At 41.5% G+C, this 18,132-nt stretch overlaps 1 protein-coding gene across 8 annotated transcripts in view; it reads left to right on the top strand.

Annotated features, from left to right (window-relative positions):
• LOC128348284 (ABC-type organic anion transporter ABCA8-like) overlaps positions 1-11,774 on the top strand; it is a 120,640-nt gene extending 108,866 nt beyond the window's left edge. For 5 of the 8 annotated variants that reach the window (XM_053304096.1, XM_053304095.1, XM_053304097.1 and 2 more), the window contains 9 exons: positions 2,355-2,446; positions 3,424-3,596; positions 3,906-3,981; positions 4,264-4,358; positions 5,273-5,392; positions 6,889-7,029; positions 7,601-7,680; positions 8,182-8,237; positions 10,631-11,774. In XM_053304096.1, coding sequence (XP_053160071.1) covers positions 2,355-2,446; positions 3,424-3,596; positions 3,906-3,981; positions 4,264-4,358; positions 5,273-5,392; positions 6,889-7,029; positions 7,601-7,680; positions 8,182-8,237; positions 10,631-10,729 — 932 coding nt within the window. In that variant the 3' untranslated portion in view covers positions 10,730-11,774. Of the gene's footprint in view, positions 1-2,354; positions 2,447-3,423; positions 3,597-3,905; positions 3,982-4,263; positions 4,359-5,272; positions 5,393-6,888; positions 7,030-7,600; positions 7,681-8,181; positions 8,238-10,630 lie in introns of those variants that run through there. The other 3 variants (XR_008318052.1, XR_008318053.1, XM_053304098.1) reach the window with 3 other exon arrangements.
• Positions 11,775-18,132: the final 6,358 nt, after the last annotated feature.

The raw sequence follows: 18,132 nt of genomic DNA, 5'->3' as shown, positions 1-18,132 counted from the left end.
AGATGTTCCAGTGTATCATCCCTGCTACCTTGTCATGCCTTTGTTTGTAGTCAGTCTGTGCGATCTTCTTACAAAAACTGATTAGGTGGTCCACGGTTTCATCTGCTTCTTTACAAAGGCGGCACTTGCTGTTTGTTGTGGATTTTTTGACTTTTGCTCTTATTGCATTTGTTCTTAGTGCCTGTTCTTGTGCAGCCAGTATTAAACCCTCTGTTTCTTTCTTCAAGTTGCCATTCTTAAGCCATTGCCAGGTCTTGGTGATGTCTGATTTTCCACTTATATTGTGCAAATATTGACCATGCAGGGGATTATTTCTCCATTTTTCTGCTCGGTTCTTGACTTGTTCTTTCTTGTAGGCCTGCTTTGTTTCATTGGTGTTGAATAGTTTCGCATTATTGACCATTTGAAGTGAATCTTCTTCACTGTCCTTGATATATTCTTCAAGGCCTCTTTTCTCCTCCTCTATTGTTTGATGGACTTGCAGCATTCCTCTTCCACCTGAGCTGCGAGGGAGGTATAGCCTATCGACATCACTGCGGGGGTGCAGAGCATGATTGATGGTCATGATTTTCCTGGTCTTACGATCCAGCGTCTCTAGCTCTGCCTGGGTCCAGTCTATTATTCCTGCAGTGTATCTGATAACAGGTATAGCCCAGGTGTTTATGGCTTGTATGGTGTTCCCACCATTGAGTTTGGACTTGAGGATTTTTCTAACTCTCCTGATGTATTCACTTCCAATTTTTCTTTTATGCGATGTTATCAGCCTGGAGTGTGTGCGATGTTATCAGCCTGGAGAATGCCCAAGTATTTGTAAGGTTCTTTCTCTTCCAGGTTCTTGATCTTGCTTCCATTGGGCAGTTCTATTCCTTCTGTTTTTCTAATTTTCCCTCTGTTCATTATTAATGCAGCACACTCGTCTAGTCCAAACTCCATTGCTATATCGCTACTGAATATACGGACAGTGTTTAGCAGTGATTCAATTTCTGACTGGGACTTTCCATACAACTTCAGATCGTCCATGTACAGCAGATGGTTGATTTTACTTGATGTTTTAGATGTTTGGTATCCCAGGCCTGTTTTGTTTCGTATTTGTGAAAGTGGGGTCATGGCGATTACAAACAACAGAGGGGATAGTGAGTCCCCTTGGAAAATGCCTCTTCTAATGCTATCCTGTCCAAGTGTCTCGCCATTGATTGTTAACTGTGTACTCCACATGCTCATTGCTTTTTAAATAAATATCTGAATATTTTTGCTGACAGCAGTTGTTTCTAAACATTTTAGTATCCATGTGTGAGGCAATGAGTCGAAGGCCTTCTTGTAGTCAATCCATGCAACACTTAGATTGGTTTTTCTTCTCTTGCAGTTTTCTAAAATCATTTTGTCAATCAGCAGCTGGTCTTTTGTGCCTCTGGTGTTCGAGCAATTTCCTTTCTGTTCAACTGGAAGCTGTTTGTTAATTAATAAGTGTTGCATCACTTCATCTGCTATTATTCCAGTTAATAATTTGAACATGGTTGGCAGGCAGGTTATCGGTCTATAATTACTTGGAACTGCACCTTTTGCTGGGTCTTTCATGATGTGATGAGTTTCCCCAGTTGTTAGCCATTGTTCAATATCACCTCTATTATTATTATTCAATCATCATCATCATCATCATCATCATCATCATCATCATCATCCACAGCCCCACTGAACAGTCGGGGAGTGTTTGGTCTGGAGTCGGACTGAACGGGATGGTTCAGTTCAACCCTGAACAGTTGAACTGAACATCCCTAGTACACACATACGCATGTCTGTGTGTAGATGAGACAATTGTCAATAAATTACAAAAGAAAAACCTACCACACACCACAATCTTAAGCTGGTTTCAATGGGATAACTGTCAGTAAATTACCAAAAAGCAAAATTTAAAAACTCCATGTCCCACACAATACAATCCTATGCATCTTATTAGGAAATAAGTTTCACTGAGTTCAATGGAACTTATTCCCAAGTACGTATGCACAGTATTGCAGCTTTTGGATGGCAGCTAGACAAAATAATACCTTAGTAGTCCTATTGAAATCAAGTAGTCATTTAGAGTAACACCTGAGTAATAAAATTGAGTAATATAGTCTGGATGTCAGCCTTTGCCTTATGGCTCTTCTACATTTGTTGAGACTTCACACAAATTTTATGAAGATCAAACATACAAACCAACAAAAACTGAAACACCTGGCTTTAAAATGCAGAATACAATACCTCTTATAATCTTTCAAGCTCTGTTATAATTCCAGTGTTTTCCTTGGCTCTCTGTAGAATTATGTGCCGGTAGCCTTTCTAAAAAATAGATATGTCTGTGTTTGTTCTTTTAGGAGAGGTATTTGGGCTCTTGGGACCTAACGGGGCTGGCAAAAGCACAACAATCAGCATGATTACAGGAGACACAGATCTGACTGCTGGACAGGTAGGTACTATATAGCCTTGCTATTAAAAACAAACCAGAAATGATTTTTTATTGCTCTATCTCTCTACACATTGCATTAATTCCCAGGTATCTGTAGCACCTGAAATATTGTCTCTCACATTAATGTAGACCAGCTAGCTTTCAGAAATAGAACAAGCAGTTCTGGTAAGAACAAATCTGCCTACTTTCTGTGTGGCCGCTGTCTTGGATTGGTCTGCACGATGTCATCACAAACCATGCCGTTCAGTTGTCCTAAGTGGCACAACTTCTGCACCAAATGTGATGAAAATTGGTGCATGTAAAGCTGTTGGGAGGGGACACACAAACATGGACAGCAAGGCAATCTCATAAGGGAACTTTTATTATTATTGTTATTTATTTTTTATTCGATTTCTATACCGCCCTTCCAAAAATGGCTCAGGGCGGTTTACAGAGAGAAATAAATAAGATGGAACCCTGTCCCCAAAGGGCTCACAATCGAAAAAGAAACATAAGACAGACACCAGCAACAGTCACTGGAGGTCATGTTCTGGGGGTGCATTGGGCCAGTTGCTCTCCCCCTGCTAAATAAAGAGGATCACCACGTTAAAAGGTGCCTCTTTGCCAAGTTAGCAGGGGTAACTGACCATGTGGAAAGTACCCTTAACAAAACAATTTCAATAAATACAGAAGTGAATCAGGGGCAAAACCACAATTGGGCGGATGTGTTCAATGAACATGAGCCGCCTGAAAAGAAGGGCTTTTGGGGATCACCTGAGAAGTGGGGCAAGTGCAGGCAGGATGGAATGGTGTGCTGCCAACAGATGCCAACCACCCCTGCTGGACATCTGATTGCCCTGCCACATGTCTATCACACATGCCTACAGTATTGCTGTGTGGCCTGTACAATAATCAGCTGTTCCATTTCTGATAATTCAAAAGATTTATTTATATGGAATGAATGTAAACAGCATTACAATGCCAGATATTTTGAACAGGTGCTGATAAAGGGGGCGGATGCAGCTGCAATAGAAGAAAACACTGCTGGGTTCCTAGGCTATTGTCCCCAGGAGAACGCCCTCTGGCCTAACCTGACCATGAAAGAACATCTGGAGATTTATGCAGCTGTGAAAGGCATAAGGAAAGATGCTGCTGCTATTGCGATTGATCGGTATGGCCAGCAAAAGATCCTGCTTTCATTATATGATTCATATCTTAAGGTTACAGGACCCTGAGAATAAAATCTCTCATTCGATCCTTTCCAAATGTACTAGACTTGGGAAGCTAGTCATTCTGAATTTTGATTTTTTTACATAAAAACCTTTTTGGAAGGGAGACAATAAACAGGAGAAGTTCTGACTCTTGATTTGGTTCCTTTGTCTCCAGTGTTATTGTAGCAATTGAAATCATGCAATTCTCCCAGAAAAGAAGTCAGTTTCAGAAACATTCAAAGCAAACATTCTTCCTACTTTTCTTTCAGAATAGTGCAAGCCCTGCAACTTCAAGGTCATTTAAAAAAGACAATCAAGATATTAGCTGCTGGATTAACTAGGAAGGTGACCGCTATCTTATTTTCTTAGCTTTGAATTAATTTGCAAATATTGGCCAACATGTAGACTAATGCTGTGCTGCATGCAGTTAAAAAAAAAAAAAGCATGTGTACAGTGGTTACACACCTCCTTCTGAAGTGTGAGTGCTCAAGTGCAGAGGAGTGATTTTACTAACATAACTATGGCACATGTGGGTTTTTTGCACGCATGAGTAAGCATTAGTCTGGATATCAGTCACTATTTATAAAACTTCCACTCACAAATATAATTCATTTTCCTCCATTTTAGTTATGCTTTGCCCTGAGCATGGTGGGTAATCCAACTGTGATGCTATTAGATGAACCAACAACAGGAATGGATCCCAAAGGAAAGCGGCAGGTCTGGTGAGTGACTTACCAAACTGAATTTGTAAATTTCCACTATATAGCATAGCACTGACACTAAATATATATGTAGAAGTAATCTCATGTTATGCTCCTATTAGGCACCAAATAAACAAAGTGAACTGAAAATCTGTAGCTGTCTTAAGCTGAGTCAGACCAGGGCGCTTTCCAGATCACCCGCTAGAACTGTGGTAAAATGCTTCGGCTTGGCAGGGTTGAATTGAAAACGATCCCCAGAATCTATAACAGAAAATACAGCTACTTTTTTGCAATGGCCATACAACATTATAGCACTAAGTCACAGTGATAAAATCCAAAACAAGGCATCCGAAATGTGAACGGCACCCTGCTGACAGCGTAGGGACTGCTGTGTCACAACCAAGAAGTACAGAAGCATACTTAGCAGATATGTGTGACACTGTTGTAGGGGTTAATCTGAAAAGTGCCCTGGAAGTTATCTCCTGCCAAGTTATCTCACAATTTATTGTGGCCGAGGATGATGGGAGTTGTGCAGGTGGACCTAGTTATCGGAAGGAATCTGTGGGGATTTTTCCATAAAGCATCATGGTAATTAAAAACAACAACAAAATGATGGTTGTAAATGTCCTCCTCCAAGGCCATTTCAGGCTGCCCTGAAACCATGGATATGCAGAAATTAACCATTTCCTCACCGTGTATGCTGAGGTCAGGTGTCAATACACGGAACCGTGGATGTCGGGCCGCGTATAACAAGCTTTGCCTGTAGTTCAAGAACAGCTGGAGAGCTGAATTTCTAACATTTGCTTCTGGTGTTGCTTCCTGAATATTTCAACTAAAAACAGGTTCAAAGCTTCTAAGAACAGGTCATTTTGACTGCTTTGGTACTCGACCTCCATAGTCTCACTCCACCTTAGTAAATCTTATGTTGTTTACAGGAATGCCATTCACACTGTACTGAAGGATAAGGACCAAGGAGCCATTTTGACAACTCACCACATGGAAGAAGCTGAAGCAGTGTGTGACCGAGTAGCTATCATGGTTTCTGGACAGCTCAGGTGGGCTTCTTCGCCAAAGATCTTATTTCCTAGCATAGAATACTGTCAGTAACTAGTGAGCTGATGAGGTGAAGGAGTCTTCATATGTCCTTCTTTTAATAAACAGAAGCATGTTTTGCTAGAATAATTTCATATGATAGCTGCCCAAGTGCTTTCTATATGGATTACCCATTTCTTAGACTGGACTAAGAGTTGAGTGTCAATACCATATTTACCCAAATCCAGGATGAGTTCTCCCACCATGTTCTTTGAGTTTAGAAAGTGGGAGGTCATCTTAAATGTGCATACCAGGAATCTCTGAAAGCCTCTTCCTCCTGCCTCAGGCACTGCTAACTGCTTCAGAAGGAGGAGGACTCTGCCTCCTTGTTGTGCTGTGGTAGAGAAGGAAATTGGGAGAGGCTCCTAGGCACACTTACTTAGGACTAAGTATTGCACTCAGTGGGACTTACTCCTGTGTAAACAAAGAGGAGATCAAGTTGCTGTGTGGAGGGCCTGGGATTTCAAGGGTCAGATCAAAACTAAAAAGCTTTCAGAACAAATCCATTGATTTCCACAGAGAAAAAGTTATCTTTAAAGTCAGAGTCACATCGTTGAAACAAAGTTCCAAGTGGGATTTACTTCTGAGTAAGCAGATACGGAGCTTGGAGAAAACACACCTTCACCAAGCTCTGCAGGCTGTGCTTACTCAAAAGTAAATCCCACTTGGGGATCCTTGCCCTGTGCTTTCAGCAAGCTCTGCAGCTGCTCCCTCAGAAGTAAACCTTAGTCGCTAGGCACAACAAGCCACCTTTCCTCTTCTTCTCCTCAGCATTAGTGATCATACACTCCGAGTTCACACAGGAAAACAGTGAGAGGTGTTGGTGCTTTTGAAAGCACTGGCAATGATGCAGAGGGGGCATTTCTTTATGTGCAAATATATCTTTATTGTAGTTTTTCTATGTCATAAAAAACTTTTTGTGTGCACTATAAGATCATCTTTCTCAGCCTTATCTTGGAGATGCCAGAGAAGGAACATGGGACCTAGATCTCTTCCCAGAGTAGCTCCATCCCCTAAGGGGAATATCTTACAGTGCTCACATGTGGTCTCCCATTCAAATACAACCAGGGCAGACCCTGCTTAGTTTAAGGGGACTAGTCATGGTTCCTCTGGGCCTTGTGACAAGGTTGGGTACTGCCTCTTGCCTGTAGCTCACTGGGCAGGGAGTTTCAGCAGTTTCTCCTCCTCATTCCCATCAGACCTTGGAGGGGACTTCTTCGGGGACAACCCTGAACCTTCCTCCTCCAAAAGGATGCTTATGTTATTGTGGTATTGGAGCCTCCCACCAAACTGAGACTTCCTTATACACATACATACAATGTATACTTTGCCCCTAAAAGCAAGGTATACTTTGACTAGTGAAAGACTGAAGTGATGTCCAAAGTAGACTAATCATGACACTTCTGCATTCATTATGCTTTGCATCCTGATGTTGTATGCTGATCCTTCCTTTGTGTAGGTGCCTTGGTTCTATTCAGTATCTGAAAAGCAAATTTGGCAAAAATTATTTGCTGCAGATAAAAGTAAAGGGAGTAGAGCAAGGCGATCTTGTGAATACAGAGATTCTGAAGATGTTCCCCCATGCAGCTCGTCAAGAAAGGTAACAGCAGAATTTATCTACAGGAAGTATTGAATTATTTTAGTATGTTTCGCGTTCTTGTTCTGTTGGTACAGTATTTGTTTTGTTCTCCCTAAGATTTTGGGATAGGGCAGATTAGCCAGAAGGTGAGAGAATATCCATCGGCTCCGAACCTTCTAGGTCCCAATTAGACATAATTACACACAGATCTACCATGAATTGTTAAGCAGGAGTTGTTATTTTCAGCGATAAATGCATATGCCCTCATCAGTTTGTATATCCCTATCTGGATGAGATAACGTGCATGCAGTTCTTTCCCCAGTTCAACAACCAAAGTTGGAGCTCTTTTTAAAAGCTAGAGTTCTGCTAATGATGCATGCATGAGAGGAAATGAAGGGCTGGATTTGATTTCCTTGCACCTCTTGCTTGCCAAAGTAAACTTTGGCTTTTTGTAAAGAACTAGATATATGCAGCTTTGGCACCTCTGTCTAGGTGCTTTCTAGGATTGTATAACCTGACCACAGTAGTACTACTTCTACTATTTTGCACTTTTCAAAAACATTTGTGACTGGATTGCTTTTTCTTATCTTAGGATATCCACTTTGTTGGTCTACAAGATACCAATGCAAGATGCACTACCTCTCTCAAAAGCCTTTTCCATGCTGGAAGATGGTAAGTCCAGATATAATATCCATTTGTTTGTATAGAAAGATATTAAAGGCTTGATTTGGATGATACTGGCCCTCTCTTTCCTTCTGTGCACCATCAGGGAGCAAGATCAGACCTTCTGGCTCCAGTCCCTTGATATGCCTTCCTTACCTCCAACACCCCTGTTGTCCTCACATGGACATAACCTTTGAAGAGGGTGTATATAAGTAGCATCCAGCATGTGTAAGCCCCTATCATACACTCAGAATCAACCATGCAATTTGAGACTATATAACTAGATTTTTCTATGTGTGTGTGGGGAGTCCTCTTCACACATACCCACACATGGACATCTGGATACTGGAGGCCAGGGAAAGTACATCCTGTGGGTTGGGCAGGAAGCCACAATCTTGGTCCTGCACTGTGCACAGAAAAAAGGCAAGGGACAGTATGCCATAATACAATGATTATAATACATAAACTAAACTATCAGAACATAACTGATTTAATTTAATATTTTTACAGCTAAACGAAGCTTCAACTTTGAGGAGTACAGTTTTTCTTTAAACACTTTGGAACAGGTAATGTGCTTAAAATCACAATAATAGAAGTTGGAATGTATACCAAGAAGGAGGAAAGGTACTATCAAGTTCAGGAGGATACCAGCATGGCTAACAAGTAGAGTCAGAGAAGCTATAAAAGGGAAGAAGACTTCCTTCAGAAAATAGAAGTCCTGCCTAAATGAAGAGAATAGAAAGGAACATAAACTCTGGCAAAAGAAATGCAAGGAGACAATAAGGGATGCAAAAAGAGAGTGTGAGGAACATATAGCTAGAAGTGTCAATGGGAATAACAAAAACTTATTTAAATATGTCACAAGTAGAAAACCTGCCAGGGAGGAGGCTGGACCCTTAGATGATGAGGGCATGAAAAGGATTAAGGAGAATAAGGAAATAGCAGAGAAACTGAATGAGTTCTTTGCATCTCTCTTCATGGCAGAGGATACTGACCATATACCCACTCTGGAACTGAGCTTCTCAGGCTTGGAGGCTGAAGAACTCGGCCAATTTGAGGTGACGAGAAAGGATATTCTAAACTGACTTGAAAACCTTAAAATTAGCAGATCACCAGGGCCAGATGATCCAAGAGTTCTGAAGGAACTCAAATATGAAATTGCTGATCTCCTAGCAAAAATATGTAACTTGTCCCTGCAGTTAGGCTCTTTACCAGAGGACTGGAAAGTAGCTAATGTAACTCTGATTTTTTGGACTTCCAAAAGCTTGTGACAAAGTTCCCCACCAAAGGTTCTTGAGTAGACTTGGCAGTCATGAGATAAGGGGACAGGTTCATGTGGATTGATAACTGGTTGAAGGACAGAGGGTAGGAATAGATGGACAGTTTCCACAATGGATGGAAGTAAGAAGTAGGGTCCCCCAGGGATCTGTACTGGGACCAGTTCTCTTTAACTTGTTCATAAATGATCTAGAAGTAGTGGTGAAGTGGCCAAATTTGCTGCAGATGGCACTAAACTATGTAGTGAAATCTGCAACAGATTGTGAGGAGCTCCAAAAGGATCTCTCAAAACTGGGGGAGTGGGCAACAAAATGGCAAATGTGATTCAAGTAAGCAAGTGTAAAGTGATGCATATTGCGGCAAAAAACTCCAGCTTCACATATACACTGATGGAGTCTGAGCTGTCAGTGACTGACCAGGGTGCTTTCTCAATTACACACTACAACAGTGTTGCTATGTGTCTGCTAAGTGTGCTTCTGTACTGCTTGTGTTTTGACATCACAGTCCCTGCGCTGTCAGCAAGGTGCCATTCACATTTCCGATGTCTTCTTTCGGGTTTTATCTTTGTGTTACAGTGCTACAACATTGCAAAAATATAGCTGTATTTTCCTTTTGTAGGTTTGTGCAAGCTAGAAAAGACTGCTCCCCCTCCTGGTGGCTTTGCACAACAACCGTTATTTACGGTTTCAATACGATACTACCAAGCTGAAGAAAACTACCGCTGTTGTAGTATGTAATCTGGAAAGCACCCAGGAGAGAGACCTTGGGCTTGTGGTGGACAGCTCATTGAAAGTATTGACTAGTGTGTGGCAACTGTAAAAAAGGCCAGTTCCATGCTAGGGGTCATTAGGAAGGGGATTGAAAATAAAAATCCTAATATTATAATGCCCTTATACAAATCTATTGTGCGGCTACATTTGGAGTACTGCGTACAGTTCTGGTCACTGTATCTTAAGAAGGACATTGTAGAACTGGAAAAGGTACAGAAGAGGGCAAACAAGATGATCAGGGGACTGTATCACCTTCCTTATGAGGCATCTGGGGCTTTTTAGTTTGGAAAGGAGGCAACTATGGGGAGACATGATAGAAGTGTTTATGCATGGAGTAGAGAGAGTAGACAGAGATAAATTGTTCTTCCTCTTTCACAACACTCGAAACAGAGGTCATCCCATGAAACTGAAGGCCAGGAAATTTAGGAACAAAACCAGGAAGTACTTTTTCACCCAGCAGATAATAAATCTATGGAATTCTCTGCCATGGGATGTGGTGATGGCCACCAGCTAGGATGGTTCTAAAAGGGACTTAGATAAATTCATGGAGGACACAAGTCTATCAATGGTTACTAGTCTGGTGGCTATAGGTCACCACCAGCCTCAGAGGTAAGATGCCTCTAAAAACCAGTTGCGGGAGAGCAACAGCAAGAGAGAGAGCATGCCCTCACCTCTTGCCTGTGGGCTTCTCAGAGGCATCTGGTGGGCCACTGTGTGAAACAGGATGCTGGACTAGATAGGTCCTGGGCCTGATAAAGCAGGTCTGATCTTATGTTTTTATGTTATGTTACTAGGGTGATATTTGTACTGGAAAACTGCATACCTCAAATGGAATGTTCTGATATGGGTTCTGATACAATATATATGATGCTAAATATATATGAAACTAATTTATTTTTTGCACCATTTAGGTTTTCATAGATCTTTGTAAAGAGCAAGAGCGAGAAGATTTTGACAGGCCTCTGGATACAACTTTTGAATGGAAACAACTACAGCAGGATGAGCTTTAAGATGTTAATGGCCTAGTCCAAAGATATTCCTTACAGATATAGATGCTAACCCATTTGTAACAAGAGAGATATAAGGCATATGGGGCAGAACAAAATGTCTCTGCCAATTGGATTTTTTTTTGGGGGGGGGCCCTGCAAAACAATGAAAAAAGGATTTGGGGGGTTAACTGGAAATACATGGGATACTTATTTTTCCCCACAGTGTGGGAGGGTATCCGATAAATGGGTTGTGGCACTCACTTGCTCCAATCAGACAGGACGTGTTGAAATTAGAATTTTTCCCAGGATGCAAGGGAGAAGGCCCTCCCAGACCTGCCTTGCTTCAGTAAACACGACCGCAAAGGATCTCTGTCCTATTCCTGTCTTTTACTACTAATTGACAGACCCTTTTACTTTCCTCTTTTTTTCTTCTCTCCCCTTTCTCTTTAACATTCGTTAGGATGGGAAGGGAATAGCAAAAACACATTTTCTGTTTCCTTTCCTCTCATTTACTAACTTTTACTACCTTAAGGACAAAGTTTCTGTAGACTTCAGAGAACTGAAGGCTTGCACAGACTGAAAGGAGCTTTTCTACTTGTTCTATCTTCTGTTGTCTCTTGATTTAATGTGTATGTTTCAAAATATAGATTGGTTCCCTTCACATGCTTCAATGGTTGGAGGAATCTGAAGCAAGCAAAAAGATTTTAGATTTATACATGCCTACAACATACAGGGGCATTGCATACAAAATTGTTCTGTTGGTATCTTAATGAACTAAAAAAAAAAAAGATCAACGTCTTAGTTTGATTAGTTTGGCCTGGCCTTCCAGGGTTTTAAAATGGTTGTAAAGGGTTTTTAATGTACCTGCTTTTCAGGGTTTATAAATTGTTTTATTGTTTAATTGTTTTATGGTATTTTATATTTTTAATTATTGATTGTTTTTAACTGTCTTTGTTTTATTTGTAAACCGCCCTGAGCCAATTTTGGAAGGGTGGTATAAAAATTGAATGAATGAATGCATGCATGAATGAATAAATAAATAAATAAAACAATGGTTATAAATATATGCAGTGGCTGACATCGAGACTAGCATTGTGCTTGTGCAAACATGTTGTACTAGTACAAGGATGTTGTACTAGCTAGTTCTGCTAAATTGGAAACTTGCATTCCAGACCAGTGTGTCAACCTAAAGGCAACATAGCCCACCTTAGTTTTTGCCAAATGGGAAAATTGGGAGAAAACAAGTGTAGCAAATGGGAACAATCAATATTGTAGCAAATAAACTATTTTACTGTTGGACAAGTAATTGCTTTCTCTCCATACAGTTAGTGTTACCCAGAAAAAAGAAGAAACAGTAGAAATAGCTGCAACCACGTGTTTGCCAGAGGTGACAGTAGGATAAGTGTGCATATCACAAAGAACCATCTCTCTTTCAAATTGTTTTCAACCATTTGACTGGAGCTCCTAATATTAAGCTCTATCAGTATATCTGGATACCCTTTATAGTAACATTAAACTTTTTTAGATTATTGTCATCATGTCTAATACTGTAGAGGATTCTAGGTAAAATTAACCATGGGTTTGGGAACTCAATATTGTGGTGTTTAACCAATAAACAATAAACCAATGAAAATAATTATAATAGACTGTAAACACTTAAATCTTAGTACATTTACGGAAGCATGTACAGCAGAGTATCTTGGTGCAGCAGGAGCACAGGCAAAAGATGCAGTACCGTTGTGCATCTTTCTTGATGTAGCTAGATTTCACCTTTACAGTGTCCAGAGTGAGAGAAAGTGGAACTATGTCCACTTCCCAATAAACACAGAATTCCACGTGTTGATATCCAAAATGCTATTCTTATTTCTCTTATTTGTAATGCGAATGTGATTTGGGCTGGAATGCATGTTTGATTATAAAATGGTGTTCACTCACATATTAGCAGTATGTATACATTTACACAATTAGAGTTCAGGAATGTTTTCAATGTCTTGTGTGAAAATGTCTTTGGCAAACCATTTATTTACATAGATCTTGCCAAATCAATCTGGTTTTTATGTGCAGATATCACAAATCTGCTATATATCTCATATTGAGCCGCCACCCGCCACCAATAATTATCACAGATGTGGCAAACCCTTAGTTATCAATTCTTATCAATTCTTAGTTTTTAGTTTTTTGAAAATCAATTTTAATTTGAAATCTGTAATTCTGATTGTGGTTTTAGCTTGGATTTTTAACTTGTCTGGCTTAATTTGGTTAATTTTATTAGTCTGATTTTACATTGTAACTATTTTATAAATGTTGTGAGCTGCCCCAAGCAGTAGTGTACTTGAGGGGCGGGGTATAAACAAACAAACAAACAAACAAACAAACAAACACCATCTTAGGCTTCTTTCTTGAATCAAAATCTTTTTCTGAAAGAGTAATATGTCTGATACTTTCATTTTTTATCTCCATAGACCTCAGATAACTGATTGCATAGATTGGAAGAAACTTCTCTACTAGTTCTCAATTTAGGTTGTCTCTTGATCTGATGTATACAGGTGGCCCTCGTTATTTGCAGAGGTTCCATTCTCGCCTATAGGCTCGGATACAGAAACCACCAACAAAGAAACCTTACATAGGAACATAGGAAACTGCCATATACTGAGTCAGACCATTGGTCTATCTAGCTCAGTATTGTCTCCACAGACTGGCAGTGTCTTCTCCAAGGTTGCAGGCAGGAATCTCTCTCAGCTCTATCTTGGAGAAGCCAGGGAGGGAACTTGAAACCTTCTGCTCTTCCCAGAGCGGCTTCATCCCCTGAGGGGAATATCTTGCAGTGCTCACACATCAAGTCTCCCATTCAGATGCAACCAGGGCAGACCCTGCTTAGCTAAGGGGACAAGTCATGCTTGCTACCACAAGACCAGCTCTCCTCTCCGAATACCCCATAGGAATCCAGGAGTTAGGTTCCTGCACATAAAAAGGGCTAAAAAAGCAGGGGTGTGTGTGAAATAAGAGAAATAAAGTACTGTACCTTGCTCCCCAGGTCTCCAGTTCTGCAGCAATGCCTCCCACTCCCCGCCAAGCCCCAATTCCTCTGATTTTTTGTGAAAAACCATTGTGGGGAATTTCTTTTCTTTTTTATAAAAAAAGAGACACAAAATGGCTTCACACTGTAAAATGGTGGCCGGAAATGACATAAAAGGTCATTTCCAGCCACTCAAAACCATGAATAGGTGAATTCCGCCTATTTTTAATACCGCAAATAAAGAAACTAGACCCATCCGCAAAATGGGCAGAACCGCAGTTGTTGGAATCATGGATAACAAGGGCCACCTGTATCTTTCTAAATATAGACCAGTTTATTTTACATGCTGCAGTGGTTGGAGGAATACAAGGCAGGTGAAAGGATTTGAAAGTTGTACATGTCTACAGTATATAGGAACTATAATTCTTTCTCATTTACAAATACAGACTGTGAAAACCAAACACCTAAATCTCTCTATACGTTTTTTCTAGGCATACAGCTTGTTAAATTATTCCTTTGGCTTTGGTCAATTTTAAGAACAGCAATCAGCAAAACTTTCTTGTGAGAAAGTTACATAAACCAATGGACTGCAGATTGCAAGTGGATTTCACAAAAAAATTACTCTGCAAAAGGTGATCCTTAAAGCATCATAAAATGCAGCACATATAAACAGATAGTAATAAGGTTTTTAAAAGAATATTAGGAGTTGTCCTCTAATATTGTGGACACCACACACAGCTTATGTTGCTGTTGAAATTCAGAATTGAGCTTTTAGAAATGGAAAGCATAAATTGCCACCCCAATTGATTAGAAAAAACACTTCAGATTCAGAGTATGCCTCTTTAGTATGCATTTGTGTACACCTCTAATTTGACTGTAAGAGGACCAGAATAATGGTGGATCTTATTTGGTTACTTTCTTTTATTTGACAGTTTTAGGTGGTATTGCAGTGGTAGGTCAGGTAAGAGTAAAGACCCACTGGAACTCCACGATTTGCCAAAGAGAAATTAACCAGCTTTTGTTAGGCAGTAAGTTGCTTTCATGTAGTATCAGTGAAACGAAAAACAGAACAGCCAATTAGCTTAGCAAATCACCCACCCGCAGGGAGTTGCATTCTTGCATCAGAATTTATCTGTCCCTCTTAGTGTATTGCATTGGGTGAAAAAGCACTCAGTATTCAGATGTGAGATCTCTGGATTATATACTGTGGCCTCCAGGCTATTTCTAGTGGTAGCTAGCAAAAAAAAAAAAAAATCACCATGCTGATTAATGCAGGTTATGCCTTTCCCCATAAGTGTGTGTGTGTGTGTGTGTGTGTGTGCGCGCGCAGGGGCATAGCTAGGGGAAAGGGGGCCCATGTTCACCCCTCTCCCTGGCGGCCCCTCAGAGTGAGAGAGTTAATGAAGAAAATAGGGACGGGTGAAACTGAGGGGAGCTCCAACCTCTGGAGCTTGGGGGCCCGGGTTCTTTGAAGCCATCCACTCAATTATAGCTATGCCTCTGTGTGTGTGTGTGTGTGTGTGTGTGTGTGTGTGTGTGAGAGAGAGAATTATGAGAATTCCTGGAGTCGATCAGAAGCAGAAGAGAACAAGCAACAGTCTGAACAATTCTAAGCCAAGTCCAGGGGAAGAAAACATGATTCTGTAGGAAATCCGAGGATTAGTAGTTGAAGAGACAGAGAGCTGTGTGCCTCCCTGTGACATGCTTTCTCAAGAAGTACAAACCCCAGAGCTCGTTATGTCCTATTTCTTGTGTTCAGGCAGGAGAAACCAAGAGGGTTTACAGCTGGCTGGCAATAGAAGGGAGGGAGGGACACACAGCCTAATGAGCTGGTTTGGACGGTACTTACTCAGACAGAATGCCTCAAATTCTAGTCAAGGGCACTCGTTGAGTACACACACTTCCCTCTCCCACCACATACATATCCACCAAAGCTTGTAGAAGTCACCTGGCCTTTGATGCCACCCGGAGATCCAAAGAACAAAAGACCCTTGTTAGCAAGGAGCCACAGCCACTGATCCAAAGAACAGTAAGTGGAATGACATAGTGCTGTTCCATGAAGCATTCTGCAAGTACTAGTGGAAGATTTCTTGCTGTGGCTATCAAGGGTTGCATTGCAATGCAAGAAAGATGGTGAATAAGGAGGATACAGGCTGCAGAATGTAAACACTGATGGCTCATAACAAGATTTTCAAAAGAGCTTGCGCAAATAGAGGGACTCCCTCAGATCTGGGGTAAGGGTTTGTTTTTTTAAATGAAGTACTAATTCAGAAACAGCCCTTCCATAAGAAGCAGAGGCTTTCTGCTAGCCAATGGACCGGGTCTCATAATCAGTGAGACCCAGTTCAGCAGGGTGTACGGGGAGGGAGCCCTGGGCGGCCGGATCGGCCACCCACACGATTGCCGGCTCCGTGATGGAGCTGGTCGGGGCTGGGGAGCTCGAGGGCCGCGCGGCCCCCAGAAGCTCCAGTATGCCCTGCATGAGCGTGCAAGGCATACTGGGGAGTCCCCCGGAGCCGGTTTTTCGCCTCCCCTCTGGGGGTCTATTCGTGAGTAGCCACGGCATGGAGCCATGCCGCGGCTACTCACAACCAGATAGCCCGGGTTTGCGGAGCGCTCGCTCTGCAAACCCAGGCTAAGTGGAGGGGTACTTGAGTGGGTTACCTGCTCTAGAATCACCGGGCTTGCAGCTGAGGCTGGTGGTTCTCACAATCAGCAAAAATCGGGCTAGCGGAGGCTAGCCCGATTTTTGCTGATCGTGAGAATAGCCCCTGACATTACTTTGTGATTCAAGTTGCTTCTTTAAAACAACAAGGTAAAGGGGGATCAGCTAATAATTCCCAGATAGCTTTTTTTGGGCCATATATCTGGAAGAAATAGGAAAAATCCATGAACTTTCTAAAATTTGGTGCATTTAATTTTAGCTTTCTGGCATTGGCAACTGCAGCACTTTTAATTGTATTGGGAGTCCACTTGTTTTACTTTGTTGTTGTTGTTGTCTTCAATAATGTTTGTTTTGTTTTTGTTCTAGTTTTAATAACGTTTTGTTTCAAAAATATCATTAGCTGCTTCCGAAATCAAGATTGAACTACTGGGTATACAGAATTTATTAAATACAATTAAAATATATAGGGGCTATTCACACAACTGCACGGATGGGCAGGTGGGAGGAAGGCAGGATTCAACCTACCTTCTCCCAGATAAGCGGTCCGTGTTCCTTTGGTGCACGAGCCATGTGCCCACACTGCCAGGAGCAACATGGGGCACTATCACGCTATCACATTAACAAGCTTCTGAGCTTTTTCTCACAAGCAGTGAGAAGGGCTCCAGAGCAGGCTGTGGGGAAGGCGGGTTAAACCTACCTTCCCCGCAGACTATTGATGCGCCATTGCTGGGCTTTCCCCCTGTGTACGATTCCCTGCACTCCCATGCAGCGGGGAGGGTCAGAGGCCGGGATGTGTCATCCCGGCCCCCGGAAATAACATGATGCATTGCATGAGTGTGTGGTGTATCATGGGGATTCCACTCCCCTTACCAGGCGTCCCGCAGTCTGACAGCCACAGCTGCCAGATGATTAAAAAAATGAAGTCAAGGGAGCACTCGCTCCCTTAACCTCATTTTAAAGGGTGGCTAGTTTGGCGGGTTTACTGCTGTGGTGCCTCTGGGATTGGCCCGATCCCAGCGGGTCACATGTGTGTGAAAAACCAGGTGGGCCTCCCTTCTCCTGGTTTTGCATGTGTGTGTGAATAGCCTCTCTCGATCCGTAGTGTAGAATGAACTGCTCTGCATGTCGTTAGTCATCCTGTGGTATGCAACAGTGCAAGGAGGTATTTATCCAATTTAATGTCCTACTCCAAATGTGTTTCAACCTTTGCAGTCTTCATCAGTGGCTTTCGTACTGAAGAATCACACTCCTTGTGTTCCCATTCAGCATTTGGGTCTACTTCAGACCAGATCTGTAGCTGTGAATCTCCTCTCTCAGTGGTCCTACATGTTTGGCATAGGACATTAAATTGGATAAATACCTCCTTCCTTTTTGGACAGGCGACCTGCAGAACAAAAACCATGGGAGGATAAATACCATGGGAGGACGAGCAACATGTGGAACAGTTCATTCTGCATGATGGATACAGAAGCTTGTTAATTCCCATGTGACTTAGGACTCCTGTTGGAAGACCCTTTTGGGACTTTTTATATATACGTCACATGTTTATAGATCTCTCTATAAATTTTTGATGTGTTGTTTTTACCTTGGAGAATCTATTTTGTTTATTGTCTTTGTGTCTATTTTATCTGGATTTATACAGGTTTTATTCAGACTATTTTTAGATCTTAAGTTGCCTACCTTATAGGAAGCAGATTTGTGATTTCAGATAGTTTTAATCCTAAATATAAATGTATTAAGCAG

The sequence above is a fragment of the Hemicordylus capensis genome, chromosome 2, assembly GCF_027244095.1.
Source record: "Hemicordylus capensis ecotype Gifberg chromosome 2, rHemCap1.1.pri, whole genome shotgun sequence".
Lineage (NCBI taxonomy): Eukaryota > Metazoa > Chordata > Lepidosauria > Squamata > Cordylidae > Hemicordylus > Hemicordylus capensis.
The sequence above is the reverse complement of the archived record's forward strand: the minus strand, read 5'-3'. Positions and strand labels throughout refer to the sequence as shown.